The sequence below is a fragment of the Staurois parvus genome, unplaced genomic scaffold (assembly GCF_062004578.1).
Source record: "Staurois parvus isolate SC_StPar_1 unplaced genomic scaffold, SC_StPar_1.0 ptg000379l, whole genome shotgun sequence".
NCBI classification, from domain to species: Eukaryota; Metazoa; Chordata; class Amphibia; order Anura; family Ranidae; genus Staurois; species Staurois parvus.
Genome location: NW_028318175.1, coordinates 191,338 through 214,357, shown reverse-complemented (window position 1 = coordinate 214,357; position 23,020 = coordinate 191,338). Strand labels below are relative to the sequence as shown.

Here is a 23,020-nt window from a genome sequence, read left to right as displayed (position 1 = left end):
CTGTGACTCAGTCAGTCACAGGTGTGTGAGAAGCTCTGTTCTAAACACACTGCTCAAACTTGCCAAGTTCACTGGCGATTGCCATCTTCAAACGCTTGTAGTTTTAAAAGTATAAATGCTACCGTGAAAAGGTTTATATTGTGACAATCACAAGAAACAGACCTAAATTTTGATATATAGTATGTCTCTGCAATATTAAAAATGAAGGCACAGTCGCAGTTTAAAAACGTCCCTTAAAATGTCAGGTATCTAGAGTGGAGTTTCAATGAAAGTCAATGGGAGGGGTGAGGTGCAAACAAATGGTCATATTCTGAAAACTATCAGGAGTATGTCCTAGCCGTGAACATTTTTAGTGACAGCAGGGTTAGCTGAACGTTTTGATATAAGATATGTGTAGGTGGGCTTGAAAATGAAAGAGTGATGGCAGTTTACAAATCATGTTCTGATTTTTCCTTTCACAATGTAGCTTTCTCACTCTAATGTGACTCAGCTGCCCCCTGAGTGACCTTTGCTTGCACCTGTTACCTCAGTCAGTCACAGGTGTGTGACAGCTCTGCTCTAAACAGGCTATTTAAACTTGCCAAGTTCACTGGCGATTGCCATCTTCAAACGCTTGTAGTTTTAAAAGTATAAATGCTACCGTGAAAAAGTTTATATTGTGACAATCACAAGAAAAAGACCTACAGTTTGATGTATAGTATGTCTCTGAAAGATAACAAATGAAGGCACAGTCGCAGTTTAAAAACGTCCCTTAAAATGTCTGGTGTCTAGAGTGGAGTTTCAATGAAAGTCAATGGGAGGGGTGATGTGCAAACAAATGGTCATATTCTGAAAACTATCAGGAATATGTCCTAGCCGTGAACATTTTTAGTGACAGCAGGATTAGCTGAACGTTTTGATATAAGATATGTGTAGGTGGGCTTGAAAATGAAAGAGTGATGGCAGTTTACAAATCATGTTCTGATTTTTCTGATTTTTCCTTTGCACACTCTAGCTGTGCTGTGCTGCTCAATGCATTCCTATGGGAAAATTTCGCCACAAAAACCGCGATATTTCTTGAACGATTCGGTGAAACGTTCTACAAAGTAATAGCAATCCGATCGGGAACAATCCGCACGTTTTGATATATTACTTGTCTTTGTAGTGTAAAAACTGTGGGAGGAGTTAGCGTGGCAAATATGGCTATAATAAGAAACGGAATAAGAATAAGAATATATTTGTGAGATAACAATAAGTGTTCTTTGCAAGAACACTTAACTAGACAATCTACAATTTCTGGGGAAATTGTGTAAAGTGTTCTTGCCGCAACCTTTACCAAATGATTGATGAAATGTAAGCAGTGCACATTGCAAGCCTGATAGTGAGAAATGCATTTCAGCTTGTATTTTGAAGCTCACAGTCCAGCCTGGTGAGTCATCTGCCTCTTGAGTGACCTTTGGTTGCTGCACCTGGAGAGGGCGGAGTAGGCTCACTGTGCTGAGACAGCTGGGTTGCTATGACAACTCACTCTGAGAGGAATGTCAGCATGTGTGTTCTAAACAGGCTTTTTAAACTTGCCAAGTTCAATTGCGTGCTAAAATTAGTATTAATTAAATACTAAAGAAAAGAAACATAGTGTCTTATCCGGGATATCAATTATTTATTTTTAATTTTATTTTCATTTTTATTTTTATTATTTTTAATTTCTTTTTCATTTTAATTTTAATTTTATTTTAATTTTATTTTTATTTTATGTTTATGTTTATTTTAATTTTAGTTTTATTTTTATTTTAATTTTAATTTTATTTTTATGTTTATGTTTATTTTTTTTCTAATTTTAATTTTAATTTTTATTTTATTTTCATTTTCATTTTTTTTATGTTTATGTTTATTTTAATTTTATTTTAATTTAATTTTAATTTTATTTTATGTTTATTTTAATTTTATGTGTATGTTTATGTTGATGTTTATTTTATTTTTATTTTAATTTAATTTTAAGTTTATGTTTATGTTTATTTTTTTTCTAATTTTAATTTTATTTTATGTTTATTTTTATTTTAATTTTATTTTTATTTTATTTTTATCCAGACTGAATAATAACACCATCTCATTTATACAGAAGGAACTGTCATTCCCACTGCAAATATTTTTTATTTTTTATTTATATTTTTCATTCATAGTTTTTGTTTTTTCACATTGATAAATTAATTTATTTTATATATTTACACAAATCATATATTGAAGTATAATTAATTGATGTAATTATTTGATTATCGGTGGTACACTTATGAATTCATTATATCACATAAGGTAGAATATATTGGAGCACGGTACACTACTGGCATTCGTGAACATTTTTAGTGACAGCAGGGTTAGCTGAACGTTTTGATATAAGATATGTGTAGGTGGGCTTGAAAATGACATAGTGATGGCAGTTTACAAATCATGTTCTGATTTTTCCTTCCACACTGCAGCTTTCTCACTTCTCACTCTAATGTGACTCAGCTGCCCCCTGAGTGACCTTTGGTGCACCTGTGACTCAGTCAGTCACAGGTGTGTGAGAAGCTCTGCTCTAAACAGGCTGTTTAAACTTGCCAAGTTCACTGGTGATTGCCATCTTCAAACACTTGTAGTTTTAAAAGTATAAATGCTACCGTGAAAAGGTTTATATTGTGACAATCACAAGAAACAGACCTACGTTTTGATATATAGTATGTCTCTGCAATATTAAAAATGAAGGCACAGTCGCAGTTTAAAAACGTCCCTTAACATTTCAGGTGGCTGTGAGTGAAGTTTCAATGAAAGTCAATGGGAGGTATGAGGTGCAAACAAATGGTCATATTCTGAAAACTATCAGGAGTATGTCCTAGCCGTGAACATTTTTAGTGACAGCAGGGTTAGCTGAACGTTTTGATATAAGATATGTGTAGGTGGGCTTGAAAATGACATAGTGATGGCAGTTTACAAATCATGTTCTAATTTTTCCTTTCACACTGTAGCTTTCTCACTCTAATGTGACTCAGCTGCCCCCTGAGTGACCTTTGCTTGCACCTGTTGCCTCAGTCAGTCACAGGTGTGTGACAAGCTCTGCTCTAAACAGGCTGTTTAAACTTGCCAAGTTCACTGGCGATTGCCATCTTCAAACGCTTGTAGTTTTAAAAGTATAAATGCTACCGTGAAAAGGTTTATATTGTGACAATCACAAGAAACAGACCTAAATTTTGATGTATAGTATGTCTCTGCAATATAAAAAATGAAGGCACAGTCGCAGTTTAAAAACGTCCCTTAAAATTTCTTGTGTCTAAAGTGGAGTTTCAATGAAAGTCAATGGGAGGGATGAGGTCCAAACAAATGGTCATATTGTGAAAACTATCAGGAGTATGTCCTAGCCGTGAACATTTTTAGTGACAGCAGGGTTAGCTGAACGTTTTGATATAAGATATGTGTAGGTGGGCTTGAAAATGAAAGAGTGATGGCAGTTTACAAATCATGTTCTGATTTTTCTGATTTTTCCTTTACACACTCTAGCTGTGCTCTGCTGCTCAATGCATTCCTATGGGAAAATTTCGCCGCAAAAACCGCGATATTTCTTGAACGATTCGGCGAAACGTTCCACAAAGTAATAGCAATCCGATCGGGAACAATCCGCACGTTTTGATATATTACTTGTATTTGTAGTGTAAAAACTGTGGGAGGAGTTAGCGTGGCAAATATGGCTATAATAAGAAACGGAATAAGAATAAGAACTAGAAAATCTACAATTTCTGGGGAAATTGTGTAAAGTGTTCTTGCCGCAACCTTTACCAAATGATTGATGAAATGTAAGCAGTGCACATTGCAAGCCTGATAGTGAGAAATGCATTTCAGCTTGTATTTTGAAGCTCACAGTCCAGCCTGGTGAGTCATCTGCCTCTTGAGTGACCTTTGGTTGCTGCACCTGGAGAGGGCGGAGTAGGCTCACTGTGCTGAGACAGCTGGGTTGCTATGACAACTCACTCTGAGAGGAATGTCAGCATGGCTGTTCTAAACAGGCTTTTTAAACTTGCCAAGTTCACTGGCGATTGCCATCTTCAAACGCTTGTAGTTTTAAAAGTATAAATGCTACAGTGAAAAGGTTTATATTGTGACAATCACAAGAAACAGACCTAAATTTTGATGTATAGTATGCCTCTGAAAGATAAAAAATGAAGGCACAGTCGCAGTTTAAAAACGTCCCTTAAAATTTCTGGTGTCTAGAGTGGAGTTTCAATGAAAGTCAATGGGAGGGGTGAGGTGCAAACAAATGGTCATATTGTGAAAACTATCAGGAGTATGTCCTAGCCGTGAACATTTTTATAAAAAGTTGGATAGTTACTTGTGAGCCACTAGTAGTTTTCTTTCTATATATAAACTCTATTGTTAATTGATATCATACATAAAAAATTATAAAAAAATATATGTGAAAAATATATAAATAATAAAATATTACAAATTAATTACGAATTAATTAATTAATTGCGTGCTAAAATTAGTATTAATTAAATAATAAAGAAAAGAAACATAGTGTCTTATCCGGGATATCAATTATTTATTTTATATTTCAATTTTAATATTATTTTATTTTAATTTTAATTTTATTTTAATTTTTATTTTTATTTTATTTTTATTTTCTTTTTTATTTTCATTTTCATTTTTTTTTTTTTTTTTTACTTTTATTTTTATTTTATTTTTATTTTATTTTTATGTTTATGTTTATTTTTATTTTAATTTTATTTTAATTTAATTTTATTTTTATTTTATTTTTATCCAGACTGAATAATAACACCATCTCATTTATACAGAAGGAACTGTCATTCCCACTGCAAATACTTTTTATTTTTTATTTATATTTTTCATTCATAGTTTTTGTTTTTTCACATTGATAAATTAATTTATTTTATATATTTACACAAATCATATATTTAAGTATAATTAATTGATGTAATTATTTGATTATCGGTGGTACACTTATGAATTCATTATATCACATAAGGTAGAATATATTGGAGCGCGGTACACTACTGGCATTCGTGAACATTTTTAGTGACAGCAGGGTTAGCTGAACGTTTTGATATAAGATATGTGTAGGTGGGCTTGAAAATGAAAGAGTGATGGCAGTTTACAAATCATGTTCTGATTTTGCCTTCCACACTGTAGCTTTGTCACTTCTCACTCTAATGTGACTCAGCTGCCCCCTGAGTGACCTTTGCTTGCACCTGTAACTCAGTCAGTCACAGGTGTGTGAGAAGCTCTGCTCTAAACACACTGCTCAAACTTGCCAAGTTCACTGGCAATTGCCATCTTCAAACGCTTGTAGTTTTAAAAGTATAAATGCTACCGTGAAAATCACAAGAAACAGACCTAAATTTTGATGTATAGTATGTCTCTGAAAGATAAAAAATGAAGGCACAGTCGCAGTTTAAAAACGTCCCTTAAAATTTCTGGTGTCTAAAGTGGAGTTTCAATGAAAGTCAATGGGAGGGGTGAGGTCCAAACAAATGGTCATATTGTGAAAACTATCAGGAGTATGTCCTAGCCATGAACATTTTTAGTGACAGCAGGGTTAGCTGAACATTTTGATATAAGATATGTGTAGGTGGGCTTGAAAATGGCAGAGTGATGGCAGTTTACAAATCATGTTCTGATTTTTCTGATTTTTCCTTTGCACACTCTAGCTGTTCTCTGCTGCTCAATGCATTCCTATGGGAAAATTTCGCCGCAAAAACCGCGATATTTCTTGAACGATTCGGCGAAACGTTCCACAAAGTAATAGCAATCCGATCAGGAACAATGCGCACGTTTTGATATATTACTTGTCTTTGTAGTGTAAAAACTGTGGGAGGAGTTAGCGTGGCAAATATGGCTATAATAAGAATAAGAATATATATGTGAGATAACAATAAGTGTTCCTTGCTATGCAAGAACACTTAATAAATGTAATTCAATAATATAATCAAACCAAAAACATTGAAATGTGAAATAGAGCGCCAAGTTCGCACATCGCTGAGCTCAGTCGCAGAATCCTTTTCAGTGTCTGATGAGGAATTTCCCCCACCAATCATTATCACTCAATTCTGCAAGTGGTTCTGATTTACTATCGCTGTTCTCTAGCCGGTCTAAAACCGCTTTTGACCTAAAGGGACGCTTTTTGGACGCCATGGTCATTTCTCAGTTTCCATGCAGAAAGGGCGGTAAAAATGCAGCCAGGGCGCCGGACAAAGCACTCGGGACAAAATGTATGTGAAATGGTTTGATACAGGAATGTTATACTATGTGATTTTAGTGCATTGAGTGAATGTCACTTTTACAATTTTCAAATTTCTCTCCAGTTCCGTCCCCCGTATGTCCCGACGTCGCAGGGAACGGAACCCGGAAGACAGATGCCGGCATCGGCTGGAGGACATTGCTGGGGACACTGCAGGGGGGACATCGCGGGAGCGCAGGACAAGGTAAGTGATCGAGGGATCCCGGAGCAACGCTGCAGTGTATTCCCAAGTGTAGCTCGGGGGGGTTACCGCTTGTGGTGCTGAAACTTTACCCCGAGCTATACTCGGGAATACCGCCAGGGGGGTTAAAGCATCACCTATCGATAATAAAAATGTATGTATTGTGTTGCCATTGCACAGGGCATGCACAATTGTAAAGCATGTCATGTTTGGTATCTATTTACTCAGCATAACATATTTTATAGTTTATCAAACAAATGGGCAATATATTGTGTTTTTGTGCATTAAAATTCTAAAAAGTGTATTTTTCCCAAAAGATTTGCGTTTGAAAAATCGCTGCGCAAATACTGTGTGATATAAAAAATTTCAACACCCACCATTTTATTCTCTAGGGCCTCTGCTTTAAAAAAAAAAAAAATATATATATATATATATATATATATATATATATATATATATATAATGTTTGGAGGTTGAAAAAAAAACAGTTTTTTTCATGTGAACAAAAAGTGTTAGAGAAGGCTTTGTCCTCAAGAGTGGGTGATGTGTGGCAGAAGCTTCTAATATTGGCCCTGAAATGCCAGGATAGTAAAAGCCCCCCCCCCCCCTTCCAAATGACCCCTTTTTGGAAAGTAGACACTCCAAGGTATTTGATAGGAGGCATGGTGAGTGTTTTGCAGATCTCATTTGTTGCGACATGTTTTTGGAAAATAAATAAAGAAAACAAAAAATGGGGTATCTACTTTTCAAAAAGGGGACATTTGGGGGGGGGGGGGTTGTACTATCCTGGCATTTTAGGGCCTTTGAAACTGTGATAGGTAGTGGGGAAGTGATATGAAGAAATATGCCCTTTGAAAGCCTGGCGGTGGTCATTGGATTTTGGGGGCCTGTATGTAGCTAAGTTGCCAAAAAGTCTCTCACATGTGGTACCCCCATACTCAGAAGAAGTAGAAGAATGTGTTTTGGGGTGTTATTCCACATATACCCATGTCAGGCACAAGCAATATATCATTAAAGTGACAACTTTGTTTAAAAAAAATTGTCATATTCAAAAAATGTTCCATGGACTCAACATGCCTCTCTGCAAAATCCTTGGGGTGTCTACTTTCCAAAAGGGGTAATTTGGGGGGGGGGGGTGTACTGTCCTGGCACTTTAACACCTCAAGAAATATGATAGTCAGAAAGTAAAAGCTACATAAATTCCAATATACACCATAATTTGTAGACACTATAACTTTCACACAAACCAATATACGTGTATTGAGATTTATTTTTACCAAAGTCATGTAGCAGAATACATTTTAGCCTAAATTTATGACTAACGAGTTTATTGGATATTTTTTAAACCAAAATTGAAAAATATCGTTTTTTTTCAAAATTTTCGGCCTTTTTTTGTTTATAGCGCAAAAAATAAAAATCGCAGAGGTGATCAAATACCACCAAAAGAAAGCTCTATTTGTGTGAAAAAAAGGACATAAATTTTGTTTGGGTGCAGCATTGCATGACTGCGCAATTACCAGTTGAAACAGCGCAGTGCCCAACAACAAAAAATGGCCTGGACAGGAAGGGGGGTAAATCCTCAGGAGGGCGAGTGGTTAATGAACTGATCTGAAACTAAATGAATGTTTTTGTTCTGCACGTCTAATCTGAGGTTATAGAACAGTTCTAATGACATATAAACACCTTGCAGCATTTATTTACTTCCAGATAAAATAGCAAAAACTTACTGTGAATAAAACCGATCATCAAACAGTATATTACACATGAGATTGCGCCTAAAACAACTGCAGCAATAGCAACACCTATTACTGGATTCCGTCCTATAAAAGAAAAACACAACAGATATTATCTCAGTCCTGCATGTCTGGAGAACCCAACACTTCTATATATACTGACTGTACATTTATCATTGCAGGTGAAGCATTTATATTACTGGATTAGAATAGGTAGAATAGGAGGCTACTAGTGTTCAGGGTATCCGCTCACTAAACATAGCTGTGGTCCCAGAAACCAAACACTACTTCTCAACAGAGAGAGGTTTTTGTGAATTAGATGTCCACCAGAAGGAGGTTACATTAAGGGACCAATGTGGTGAACCATACGTGAGTGTTGTACAAAACTGCATTTATTGATTAGAATATTAACCGCTCGCCCTCCACCCTATATCAGAAGTACTGCTACAGGGTGGCAGGGCCACACATACACACACACTTTACATTTTCGGATAGGGGGCGCACCTACACGCGCTCCACTATTGGTGACTGGGGATGTTGATCACTCAGTGATCGTCGGCAAAGCTGACAGGTGAGCGAGCTGTATGTAAACAACAGAGGTCTCTCTCCTGCCAGCAAGGACATGCTGCTTTGTATCTCTTTTCCTAGTAAAACAGCACACAGATAACCCTTTGATCAACCCAGATGTTAACCCCTTCCTGCCCAATGCTATTAGTACAGTGTCAGTGCTTTTTATTAGCACTGATCATTGTATTGGTGTCACTGGGGATATCAATGGCAGGTAGTCAGTTCCCACCAGTGTCAGAATGCCCACCGCAGTCGCTGATCTCCGCCATTACTAGTATTAAAAAAAAATAATTCCCAGTATCTATACCGCCATTTGTAGACGCTATAGCTTTCACATAAACCAATTAATTTACACGTATTGAGATTTTTTATTTTTAGCAGAATACATTTTGGCCTAAATTTATGACGAAATTTGATTTTTAATTTTTTTTTTATTGGACATGTTTTATAGCAAAAAGTCAAAAACGTGTTTTTTTTTCTTCAAAACGGTTATGTTTCACATGACTGTCATATGCCTTTAAGTGTTCTTTGTATTTTGTCTCTGCTCCTCCCTTTCCTCTGGTTTAGTTCATGTTGTATAGATAGCCCCACCCTTTTTCCCAGTAAGGCATTTCAGCTTCAAGCCTCATGTCATGAAGCAGATCACATTAGGATCTTTTGACCTATCCGATGTTCATTGTTGTAAGATTCTCTCAGTTTATGGAATAAACTTCACAAGATCTACAAAGTGTCATCTGATTGAGTCACTGCCTTTGTTATTCAACTAAGATTGGAGTTATCGCTATTTCATCACAACTGTAAGTTACAGAGATCACACTTTCAATGCTTAGATTGGAGAGACAGAACAAAAACTGTAGTTCTTTTTGTTAATAGTGACAAAAATAAAAAACACAGAGGTGATCAAATGCCACCAAAAGAAAGTTCTATTTGTGGAAAAAAAGAGGATATAAATTTCATTTGGGTGCAGCGTTGCATGACCGTGCAATTGTCAGTTAAAATAACACAGCGCCATAACGCAAAATAATGGCCTGCTCAGGAAATCCTCTGGAAGGTAAGGGGTTAAACCTAAAAACACATGTGATGTAATGTTCACAGTTCATAAATTGCGCTTATTCTTTATCTTCCTTCATAAAGTGTGCGGCTTTATTATCGTCCGTGATAAACATGCAGCACTTCCCATATAGTTGTGAACAAACACACCGCGTGTCCACCATCGTTCCCTCCTGAGCTCAGCTCCACTTTTTGACCTGTCCTCTTACAGGTCAAAATCACTTGAATTTTTGGATCTTTAGCAACCTCTTCACTTTCGATATGAGAGTAGAAGGCAAACCCCCCCAACCCCCCCCAAAAAAAACGGACAATCATTCATCCAATATTCTCATTGTGTGTACGGGGCTTAAGATTACTTACTTGTCATGGTAAAGCTGAGAGTAATAATTTTCTCCTCCAGGTATCTGTGGCTGACAATACAGGAAAATACATCTCCGGGTTCAGCGTCTGTAGTCGGCTCCAAAGTCAGCACACTGGTCACACTAAATGTCCCATCGCTGTTCCCCAATAGAGTTGTGAAATAAACGTCCTTGTCCCAAGGTGAGCTCCTGCTGTTACTTTTACTGAATTTAACCCATCGGATCTTCACAGCTTCTGGGTAAAAATTATTGACTTCACAACGGACAGATCCCGTGATTCCATCTTCAATCTGTTGATCATGGCTCAGCGCCGTCTGCGGCTTAACTGTACAAGGAAAGACACAATTATTCATTATTTCTATATTAAAGGCTAATTCCACTTAAAGTGTTACTAATTCCCGGACCCCGCATTCACTATATCCGCTCTCCCCGGACCCCGCATTCACTATATCCGCTCTCCCCGGACCCCGCATTCACTATATCCGCTCTCCCCGGACCCCACATTCACTACATCCGCTCTCCCCGGACCCCGCATTCACTATATCCGCTCTCCCCGGACCCCACATTCACTACATCCGCTCTCCCCGGACCCCGCATTCACTATATCCGCTCTCCCCGGACCCCGCATTCACTATATCCGCTCTCCCCGGACCCCGCATTCACTATATCCTCTCTCCCCGGACCCCGCATTCACTATATTCACTCTCCCCGGACCCCGCATTCACTATATCCGCTCTCCCCGGACCCCGCATTCACTATATCCACTTTCCCCGGACCCCACATTCCCTATATCCTCTCTCCCCGGACCCCGCATTCACTATATCCTCTCTCCCCGGACCCCGCATTCACTATATTCACTCTCCCCGGACCCCGCATTCACTATATCCGCTCTCCCCGGACCCCGCATTCACTATATCCACTTTCCCCGGACCCCACATTCCCTATATCCGCTCTCCCCGGACCCCGCATTCACTATATCCGCTCTCCCCGGACCCCGCATTCACTATATCCTCTCTCCCCGGACCCCGCATTCACTATATCCGCTCTCCCCGGACCCCGCATTCACTATATCCTCTCTCCCCGGACCCCACATTCCCTATATCCTCTCTCCCCGGACCCCGCATTCACTATATCCGCTCTCCCCGGACCCCGCATTTACTATATCCGCTCTCCCCGGACCCCACATTCACTATATCCGTTCTCCCCGGACCCCGCATTCACTATATCCGCTCTCCCCGGACCCCGCATTCACTATATCCGCTCTCCCTAGACTCCGCATTCACTATATCCGCTCTCCCCGGACCCCGCATTCACTATACCCGCTTTCCCCGGATCCCGCATTCACTATATCCGCTCTCCCCGGACCCTGCATTCACTATATCCGCTCTCCCCGGAGACCCACATTCACTACATCCGCTCTCCCCGGACCCCGCATTCACTACATCCGCTCTCCCCGGACCCCGCATTCACTATATCCGCTCTCCCCGGACCCCACATTCACTATATCCGCTCTCCCCGGACCCCGCATTCACTATATCCTCTCTCCCCGGACCCTGCATTCACTATATTCACTCTCCCCGGACCCCGCATTCACTATATCCGCTCTCCCCGGACCCCGCATTCACTATATCCACTTTCCCGGACCCCACATTCCCTATATCCGCTCTCCCCGGACCCCGCATTCACTATATCCTCTCTCCCCGGACCCCGCATTCACTATATCCGCTCTCCCCGAACCCCGCATTTACTATATCCGCTCTCCCCGGACCCCACATTCACTATATCCGTTCTCCCCGGACCCCGCATTCACTATATCCGCTCTCCCCGGACCCCGCATTCACTATATCCGCTCTCCCTAGACTCCGCATTCACTATATCCGCTCTCCCCGGACCCCGCATTCACTATATCCGCTCTCCCCGGACCCTGCATTCACTATATTCGCTTTCCCTGGACCCCGCATTCACTATATCCGCTCTCCCCGGACCCCGCATTCACTATATCCGCTCTCCCTAGACCCCGCATTCACTATATCCGCTCTCCCCAGACTCCGCATTCACTATATCCAGTCTGCCCGGACCCCGCATTCACTACATCCGCTCTCCCCGGACCCCGCATTCACTATATCCGCTCTCCCCAGACCCCGCATTCACTATATCCGGTTTCTCCAGACCCCGCATTCACTATATTCACTCTCCCGGACCCCGCATTCACTATATCCGCTCTCCCCGGACCCCGCATTCACTATATCCGCTCTCTTTGGACCCCGCATTCACTATATCCGCTCTTTTTGGACCCCGCATTCACTATATCCACTCTCCCCAGACCCCACATTCACTATATCCGCTCTCTTTGGACCCCGCATTCACTATATCCGCTCTCTTTGGACCCCGCATTCACTATATCCACTCTCCCCAGACCCCACATTCACTATATCAGCTCTCCCTAGACCCCGCATTCACTATATCCGCTCTCCCTGAGCCCCGCATTCACTATATCCACTCTCCCCAGACCCCACATTCACTATATCAGCTCTCCCTAGACCCCGCATTCACTATATCCGCTCTCCCTGAGCCCCGCATTCACTATATCCACTCTCCCCAGACCCCACATTCACTATATCCGCTCTCTTTGGACCCCGCATTCACTATATCCGCTCTCTTTGGACCCCGCATTCACTATATTCACTCTCCCCAGACCCCACATTCACTATATCAGCTCTCCCTAGACCCCGCATTCACTATATCCGCTCTCCCCGGATCCCACATTCACTATATCCGCTCTCCCCGGACCCCACATTCACTATATCCGTTCTCCCCGGACCCCGCATTCACTATATCCGCTCTCCCCGGACCCCGCATTCACTATATCCGCTCTCCCTAGACTCCGCATTCACTATATCCGCTCTCCCCGGACCCAGCATTCACTATATCCGCTCTCCCCTGACCCTGCATTCACTATATTCGCTGTCCCTGGACCCCGCATTCACTATATCCACTCTCCCCGGACCCCGCATTCACTATATCCGCTCTCCCCGGACCCCGCATTCACTATATCCGCTCTCCCTAGACCCCGAATTCACTATATCCGCTCTCCCCAGACTCCGCATTCACTATATCCGCTCTCCCCAGACCCCGCATTCACTATATCCGCTCTCCCCTGACCCCGCATTCACTATATCCGCTCTCCCCAGACTCCGCATTCACTATATCCAGTCTGCCCGGACCCCGCATTCACTACATCCGCTCTCCCCGGACCCCGCATTCACTATATCCGCTCTCCCCAGACCCCGCATTCACTATATCCGGTTTCTCCAGACCCCGCATTCACTATATTCACTCTCCCGGACCCCGCATTCACTATATCCGCTCTCCCCGGACCCCGCATTCACTATATCCGCTCTCTTTGGACCCCGCATTCACTATATCCGCTCTTTTTGGACCCCGCATTCACTATATCCACTCTCCCCTGACCCCGCATTCACTATATCCGCTCTCCCCGGACCCTGCATTCACTATATCCGCTCTCCCACAGTACACAGAACATGGAAATGCAATTATTTTAGTAAACTGCTAAATCCCTTTTCTCATCAGCAGTATATAGCAGTCTTGTGACTTCTATCAGTGTCCAGCAGAGCACTGGTTAAAACTTGTAGAAGGAGTTTTCATTTTGTTCTAGGAGGATGCAGAACCTCTGATCTCTGTCTGGAAGGTGCTGATTGGCCCTGTGCTGGTCACATGCACTCTCCCAAGAAAAAAAAAAAAAAACTCTGTAGCAATACACATCAAACTTAGCATGTGCAGCTTGCCCCCAAGGCAAAAAAAAAGTAAATAAATATATATATATATTGCGGAATGGTAAAGTCATTGCGAAATCTAAAAAAATCAAACAATATGGTAAAGTGCATCATGACTGTAATGAGCTGAGTGAAACAGTAAAGTGCTTCAAGTAAAAGCATGAAAATATCAGCTAAACAGCTCAAAAAGCCCATGGAACACGGCTCACTTTGGAGAGGTGGGGAAACCCGTCTCAGCTCTCCATATCCCTCTTATGTGTAAGTCGCCCTGTGCTTGTTAGATGTACAGGGCGATGTTTCTTAATATTGTGTAGACATGTTTAGGAGATAGGTGGGGGGTTGTGGATCGTTTAATGCCATGTGGTTGCATCCCATTGTTCTATTGTGTGTCTTGCTTGGGAGCAAACTATTATGTATGTGTTTATGTGGACTGGGTTCGGGGGGGGTGTCTCCAACAGCCTCCCTCTTGATGGGACTGTCTATTGGTGTGTCTCTTGTTACTAAATGTAGATTGCCCAGCCCTGTGTCATTATACGGGGGGGGGGGAGGTTGTTCCCTTGAATGTATATTTCTTGTATCTGTGTTAAAATAAAGTAGTCTCACAGAAAACAAGGGAGGAGCCTGAACTTGGCGGCAGCTGAGGGCTGGAGGTAGGAGCTCTCAGCTAAGCTCCTCCACAAACCTTCCCAGGGGCCTTTCAAATGGAGTAAAAGCCGAGACTTACCCGAGAATCAGGGGGGTCTGGTGGCGGAGCGGAGGTTCAGAGCCGTGGAGTGAAGAGAGAGGTCCGCCCAGAGCCCGGCAGATCAGACAGTCGGGTTGCTGGGTGACAGGAAGAGCAGGCGGGTCACGTGACTACCGCAAAGGAGCACTGGGAGCGGAGGAAGCCGGCCGGCTTGTGGAGTAAGGGAGAAGGCGGCTTTCTGCTCCCTGTGTCTTGCTCCCTAATCATACCCCCTGGCTGGTCGTGCAGAGGGGTGAGGCCCTGGAAAGAGCCTCTCTGTGAAGGACCCCTATGGAATTGGGAGAAGGAAGAGAAACAGCCCAGGGGAATCCCCCCCCAAGGCGCAGAGGAGCTGGATATCAGCACAGAGGAGCTGGATACCTGAAACCCCTGTCTTCTACACAGCAAGGGACGAGAGACATGGGTGAGTGAGAGACTTTGGAACTGTTGCATTTATTAATGTCAAATAGTGCTGTTGAGGAAGATAAGGGGAGAGGGGGAGATAAGGGGGATTCCCAGGGGCTCCTGAAATAAAAGAAGAGGAGAGAGAGAAAGAGGAAGATTAATTAAGCAACTTAAAAGGAGGAGAACCGGTCATCAGTTGGGCTAGGCTGGGACCTTTTATCTATGTGAAACATCTTTGCATAAAAGAGAGCAATGCCCATGAAAGAAATGAAGAACAAAAGCAGTAAAGGAAGTGGGGCAAAAGGGCCCCAAATGGGAACGATTAAATAATATACATCCCAGGGAAAAGTGACCCCAGAAAGAGCTCAAGATAAAAATGGAAAAGGTGAAGGGGATATTAGTGTGGAAAGCAGCCCTAGACTATCGCTGGGACTAAATATCAGTAGCCAACAAACAATAGGAGCCATGGAGATGAGAGAGAATGAAAGTGAACTACAAGTGCCAAATAAAAAAGAAATGGCAGAGATGTTTAAAGATCTAGAGATGATAATAAAACAAGAAATGGCAACTATTCGAAAGGATCTAGGGCAGGTGCTGGGGAGAGTGGAAGAAATGAAGGAGAAAAGTGAAAAACAGGCTCAAAATATTGTGGAATTAGAAAAGAAAATAAAGAATATGGGGAAAATACAGGAAAAATTGATATATAAGATGGAAGTTCAAGAAAATTGGAATAGGAGGAGCAACCTTAGAATAAGGGGAGTCCCAGAGAATGTAAAAGGGGAAAGAATTAAGAAAAAAATGTTTTTACTCCATATTGGACAGACCTGCCCTGGAGGTGATTGACTTGGGAGATATTGTGAGAGTAGGAAAGCTCCAACAAGGCAATGGGAAAGAAAAAACAAGGGACGTAATTGTTAAACTCAACAATTATAGAGATAAAGAAGCCATCTGGAGAAAGATCAAAGGAAAAGCAGTAATCAGATATGGAGAAATGGATATCCAGATATATGCGGACCTTACACCGGAGACTTTGTGGAGAAGGAGATCCCTGAAACCTTTACTAGAGCAGATGAGGAAAAAGAATGTGTTTTATAGATGGGGGGTCCCAGCATGCTTAATTGGATGGAAAGATGGAGTTACAGCCTATTTGAGATTCCCGGAAGACATGAGAGATTTTTGTGAAAAGCTGGGGTTGCAAAGAACGGCGATGGCCGGATGGGGGGAAGAGGAGAGAGAGATAGGGGCAACGAGACAAGAGGACTGGCAATTTGTCAGAGGGAAGAATTAGGGTGGTGGGGGGGAGAGGAGTTTTTTTGTTTTTTTTTTGCTCTTGTGTCTCTCTCTTCTTCCTAGCCTCATTCTTTCTTCTTTTTTTTTTTGTCAGTCTTAAAGAATAATATTTAGTCCTGTTTTCAAGGGGCACCTGAAATGTTTACTGGAAGGCTCCGGGGAGGGGGGAGGGAGGAGGAGCCGTCCATGGCCGGAGTTTGACCCCTAGTTTCAAATCAAAGGTGAGGTGTTAGACCCACAAATGATTAGTAGGTATAATAGTTGCCTAAAAAGGGGAAGGGGGGAGGTTGGGGGGAGGTGTGGGGGGGAGGGAAATTGATAATAAGGTTAACACTCTGTAGGTTTGAGAGAGATATAAAAGCAAGGGAAAAGAGGAGGAGAGTAGTTACGAGATCCCCGGTTGGAAAGGAAAAAGAGGGAAATAAAAAGGATGGAAGAACTACAAGTTATCACGTATAACGTAAAGGGGTTGAATTGTCCTGGGAAGAGATTTAGGTTATTTAAGGAACTACATCATCAAGCAGTTTCGGTGGTTTTTTTGCAGGAGACACATCTTGAGATAGAATCCAAGGTTAAGTTAAAATGCAGAGATTACCCAACATGGTATTATGCAGATTCCCCGATTAGGAGAGCTAAAGGGGTGGCAATAGGGTTCAGAAAAAATGTAAGATTCGAATTGGAGGATAGAAAAGTGGACCCAGAGGGGAGATATTTGTTCTTGAAGGGTAAAATACAAGAGGTGGAGTGCACAGTAGCTAATATATATTGTCCAAATAAGAAACCAGAGAAGTATCTGAAGGGAGTGTTAAAAAAACTGATGGATTTTAAAGAGAAAATGTTTTTGTTATTACTGTGAAAAACCAATAAATATTTAAATTAAAAAATAAATAAATAAAATAAAGTAGTCTATTTCCTGGTTTACTTCAAATCTGTAGTGTCTGTGGTCGGTGTTCGGACAGGGAAGTGGTATTCTAACGGAAGTACCCAAGTGCAGTCAGGGTCCGGTTCCGTTACACGGCCATTTTAATGGAGACCCAAGCAATCCTAAGAAGACATTATTATTATTATTATACAAGATTTATATAACGCCAACAGTTTGCTCAGCGCTTTTTCTTATGAGAAAAGGGAACAGCAGAATGAATGCCGTCGGGAGATGCTAGCCCAAATAAAGTGTTAATGACAGCGAATGAAGGGGCTAGCAGTGGTCACAAAGATGGCATAGTAAACAAAAATGGGTAAATAAGAAAAAAATGGGAGATGAGAATAACGAATAGATGTATATATCATGGTAGGGAAACCATCAAAATGTGCAGCATGAGCATGTGGAAATGTTGTATAAAACAATCTCATGATAACAATTGCTACTTTGAAATGAAACGGGATCCTTCATACAAGAAGGTGTATCCAATGAAAAAGGGGATAAATAAAAAAAGAAAAATGAAAAAACAACATGAGAAAATATGATGAAAAAGGGGAATAAAAAATGCAGGCTATTTAAAAGAGCAATGTTAAATGACAAATATCATGAACATATCATAATAAAAAGAACATAACAGTTATAATGGATACAATAAAAACCTGAAAATACATGAAAATGAATAAAATGAAGATAAGAATCAAAATGAAATAAATAGAATAGAATAGAGCAAAAGGTCATGACTTCCCGAAAAAGTGGATCGCGTGTGCAATGTCAGGCTCCTGCACTTGCTGCCTAGAGCTCTCTGCCTGTACCCCTGTATGATGGGCAGACAGTTCCCGAAACTGTAGGCAGTGTGAATGAACTATAGATGTGCTGATACCACATTGATACTATGGCGGCAGACAGGACTTGTAGTTTATTCATGCATAGGACGAACTTGTTACCTAATATGGGGCTGGCATCCAAGACGGTTTGAATTTTCCTGGGATTTGACAAATCGGATGGTGGATAATGGAATCTGATGCCACTCTTCATTCAAAAATTGCTCCAGTTCTCGCAGAGATGCTGGAGGTGGAAAACAAGCCCGAACCTTGTCCTCCAAAACTGACCATAGTGGCTGTATGATATTGAGGTCCGGCGACGCCCAGGGAAGGTGCGAGAGTTCATCTGCATGATCCTCAAACTATGATTTTCCAACACCAGCTGTGTGAATTGGAGAATTATCGTCTTGGCTATTGGCGCTGTCTTCGGGAAAAACCGTCTGCACCATGGGATGCAAATGGTCGGCCAACATTTGTATCTAGTCACTGGTAGTGACTCTACCTTTCAAGCTGATAATGGGTCCTGACAGAATACTATGATAGGGTTGCCTAAACCATAACTGTGCCACCATCATGCTTTACTGTTGGCACAAGACAGGCCTGACTTTCAGCTTGGGATGGTGTTGGTCACACGTAAACGCGGCCGGTGTTTGGGAACAGTTTGAAGCGCGAATCATCAGAGCATATTAGTCTTCCATTGGTCGCTCGCCCACGACTTTTGGGCGTTGCACCACTCTCTCCTCTTCTAAGCATTAATATCGGTCACTAGTGGTTTGGCAAATGCAGCTCACCCATGAATGTTCTGCTTATGGAGTTCCCTCCACACAGTGTTTGTGGACATGGGCTTTGGAAGACTGAGATTGAGCTCTGCAGCCACCTTTGCAGCAGTTGTTTTCTTATTCTGGCTCACAATCCTGTGCAATGTCCTTTTGTCTCTTGCAGTCAGGTGACCATGACGACCGTGCTTATGCTTATCAGATGCCGGTTTCCCAGAAACTGTATATGCCGCCTGTGACGGGAGTGACTTTGGGGGTTGGGGAGACCCCTGTCTCAGCCCCCCAAATCCCGCTTATGTGTAAGTCACCCTGTGCCTGTTAGGGGTACAGGGTGATCTGTCCTGCTATTGTATAGGCATGTATAGGTGGGGTGGGGGGTTGTTCATTGTTTACTGCCAGGTGGTTGTCCCATTGTTCTTTTATGTGTCTTGCTTAAGAGCAAACTATTATGGGATGTATGGGTTTGTGTATTGTCTACTGCCACATGGTGCATCCCATTGTTCTAGCAAAGTATTATGGGATGTAATGTTTCCGTCAGCCCTTCCCCGATGGGACGGCCTGCTGATGTGTTTCCTGTCTGGGTGTGTATTTCCCCACCCTGTATATATATCTTGTATCTATGTTAAAATAAAGCAGTCTATTTCCTGTTGTAAATAGCCTTGAACCATGTGATCTCTGTGATCATTCACAGATTTCACACGTAGTAAGCAATGATATCAGAAGTGACATCTTGCTTACACCTATTCATGTGATCACTGATTGGCCAATCAGTGATCACATGATTGGGACCACACAGCAATCCTGTACAGCGATCAGTGTTCCGCTGTGTCCGGAAACACACAATCCAAAATGGCGGGCGCTGTTTATGAATGGCAACCCGCCCCTGCACTGCCACCGTCCAGCTGTTTATATACAGCGGCCGGACGGGAAGTGGTTATACGATCTTGCATCAGTTTTCAGACGCACAAGTGTCCCCGTGTGAAGGTTTCCCCTCACCACCTGTTCCAGTGAAAATTACTGCAAGAGATACATAGAAAATCATTTAGTCCTGGAGTGGCCGAAACTGTAATCAATATTCAAACTGCTTTCAGCAGATGTCTCCAGGCCCAGACTGGAATAAAATATAAGCCTGGGCATTTTAGACTGAGCAGCCAATTTTTCCGGGGTGATCGGGTGGGGTGGGGGGGCTTCTATGGTGGCAGGCATTAGTGCGGGGGTTTGGTGGAAAAAGTCGGAGTCGGTCATTTGCACTGTAATGTAAAGGGGCACTGTGATATAAAGGGGACTGCACTGTAAAGGGCAACTGTAATGATTACAGTGCCCCTTTACACTGCATTCCCCTTCATATCACAGTGCCCCTTTACATTACAGTGCCCCTGGCAGTCACAGCCCCCATCACAGTGCCCCTTACAGTCATGTCCCCCCCACCCCCTTTTCTCTCTAATAACAGGGTCCCATTGTCTATGACAGATAGCTTCAGAATCCCAGACTTACACTGCAGTTGGCAGATGATCTCATATTTATGACAGCAGAAGATAAATTCCAGTCCATTGCTCATGGGTTGGTTTGGGGGGTGGGGAGTTTGATGGAGAGAACACCGAGCCTGCTCCTACCCCCTGCGCTTCCTGCAAGTTTCCATGTCCAGCTCCTCCTGCCCCCTGCTCTGCAGATATAATGATGAGATGTAGAATGAAGCTGGTCGAGGATGTCTAAACCCCTGATGAAGGAGGTGGTCGGGAATGTCGATACCCTTCATGAAGGAGGTGGCCGGGGATGTCTATACCCCTGATGAAGGAGGTGGTCGGGGATGTCTATACCCCTGATGAAGGAGGTGGTCGGGGAGTTCTATACCCCTGATGAAGGAGGTGGTCGGGAATGTCTATACCCCTGATGAAGGAGGTGGTCGGGAATGTCTATACCCCTGATGAAGGAGGTGGTCGGGGATATCTATACCCCTGATAAAGGAGGTGGTCGGGAATGTCTATAATCCTGATGAAAGAGGTGGTCGGGAATGTCCATACCCCATCAAACAATAAACAATGTGTAAACAAATGTAATTAAGTAATGTAAAAGTAGATAAAAAACACATGTGCAGACAAATGCTGGGCTATGCACACCTTTATCCCCAGGAAGATCAGCCCAGATCATACACACACACACACTGCTGTGCTCACACCTGGAGGAAAAGATCCATCATACAGCCCATTGCTCATTGACTGCCAATGACAGATGCCGGCCTGGGCCACCATCCCACCACTATTAGCTGTGTGGGAAACACAAGATAGCCACCAGATTCCTCTTCTCTATCCAGCACACAGACAGCCTATCATCAATTAGCTCTTGCCGATTACACAGAGGTGTTAATGACCATTGGAAGGGTGGGATGTCAATCTTGAGCTTTAGGTGGTATGTCCACATCCAACCCACTTGCTGGTCCCAAATGACATCTTGGTGGGACGGGAGACCTGGCACAGGCATAGCCACATAGCGAGAGGTGAGTGGTGATCTTCCACTCTACAGCCAAGTGATCAACATGCCACGGACTGGGCAGCCACCAGACAAATTCCTGGTGTGCCCTATGACCAGTCCAGGCCTGCCTCCCGCTGTGCAGCATGGTCATCAACAGGCCACAAACCAGGGGGCCTGGCCCACCGTGCAAATGCCCAGTGTGCCCCATGGCCAGTCCAGGCCTGGAGGTCCTCATGTGAAGGTTTTCCCTCACCACCTGCACCAGTGAAAACTGTTGCAACAGACCACCTTCCACAGAGTGAATACACGAAGGTAAGGAGGTTTACTGATATAGAGGGGAACCCCCCAAGACTGGCCTGGCGGGGCACTGTCACAGACATCCTCTCAGGTGCACTGTGTAGGGCTCAGAGAGATGGTCCTCTCCAGGTTCGAGCTTGGCAGCTCTGGTTTCATCCTATATTTTCTTCTCCACAGTCCACACAGGTCTGACTCCTCCTGTGAGGCCAGCTCTTGATTCCTCTCCATGCTCTCAGAGAGATGGTCAAAGACTGCAGACATGATACAAGAGATGGTCATAAACTGCAGACATGATACAAGAGATGGTTAGAGATTGCATACAGGATACAGGAGATGGTTAGAGGCTGTGGGCACAGTACAGGAGATGATTAGAGATTGTGGATATGATACAAAAGATGGTTAGAGATTGTGGACAGGATACTGGAGATGGTTAAAGGCTGCGGACATGATACAGGCATGGATCAGAGACTGAGGACATGGTACAGGAAATATGGTACAGGAGATGATCAGAGACTGCGGACATGGTACAGGAGATGACATGGTACAGGAGATGATCAGAGACTGCAGATATGGTACAGAAGATGACATGGTACAGGAGATGATCAGAGACTGTGGACATGGTACAGGAGATGACATGGTACAGGAGATGATCAGAGATTGTGGACATGGTACAGGAGATGACATGGTACAGGAGATGATCAGAGACTGTGGACATGGTACAGGAGATAGTTAGAGGCTGCAGACAGGATATTGTAGGATATAGCAGAAGGTTAGAGGCTGCGGGTAGAATACAAAAAATGGTTAGGGGCTGTGGACATCATACAGTTTCGGCCTGGCTGCCTTACCAGTGCCTCCTCTCTTCTGCAGCAGCATGTAATTCCTATTCCTCCTCCTGTCTGACACTTCCAGACAGTCCCCCGCTGAGACTCCTGAGTCCCAACCCTGTTGGGCAGCTCTCTCGCCTCCCCATCCAGTCCTCCTAAATGCTGCTGAGACTCCCGACACCTGTTGACCGCGCATATGCTTATCAGATGACGTTTTCCAGGAAACCGTATACGCCGTCATAACCTTTAATACTGTACTTTGCAACGTGGCAAATAAATCGGTAACTTCAGTCACAGAGGCGCCAGCTAAGCGGCACCAACAATTTGGCCTCTTTGAAGCTCAGTAAGCTCTGATATGACTCTGTATTACTAGCAGCACACAGTGAATATGGAAAGTGAGGCTTCCCACCTGTTAGCTAGGTGTCTCATCACACAGTGTATATAGGCTTGTTTATTGTGTTTAGTTAGAGGCTTGCTAGAAGCCTGGGTATGAATCAGCAGGGGAGTGAGTCAACGAGGTTACTTCAAGTTAGGCTGCAGGGGCTGATC

At 42.9% G+C, this 23,020-nt stretch overlaps 1 protein-coding gene across 2 annotated transcripts in view; it reads right to left on the bottom strand.

Annotated features, from left to right (window-relative positions):
* LOC149456052 (uncharacterized) overlaps window positions 1-23,020 on the bottom strand; it is a 153,565-nt gene that overhangs the window by 119,672 nt on the left and 10,873 nt on the right. For both annotated transcript variants that reach the window (XM_089685531.1, XM_089685533.1), the window contains exons 3-4: window positions 10,154-10,477; window positions 8,171-8,263 (exon numbers count right to left, since the gene is read on the bottom strand). In XM_089685531.1, the coding sequence (XP_089541657.1) occupies window positions 8,171-8,263; window positions 10,154-10,477 (417 nt within the window). The remainder of the gene's footprint in view (window positions 1-8,170; window positions 8,264-10,153; window positions 10,478-23,020) is intronic.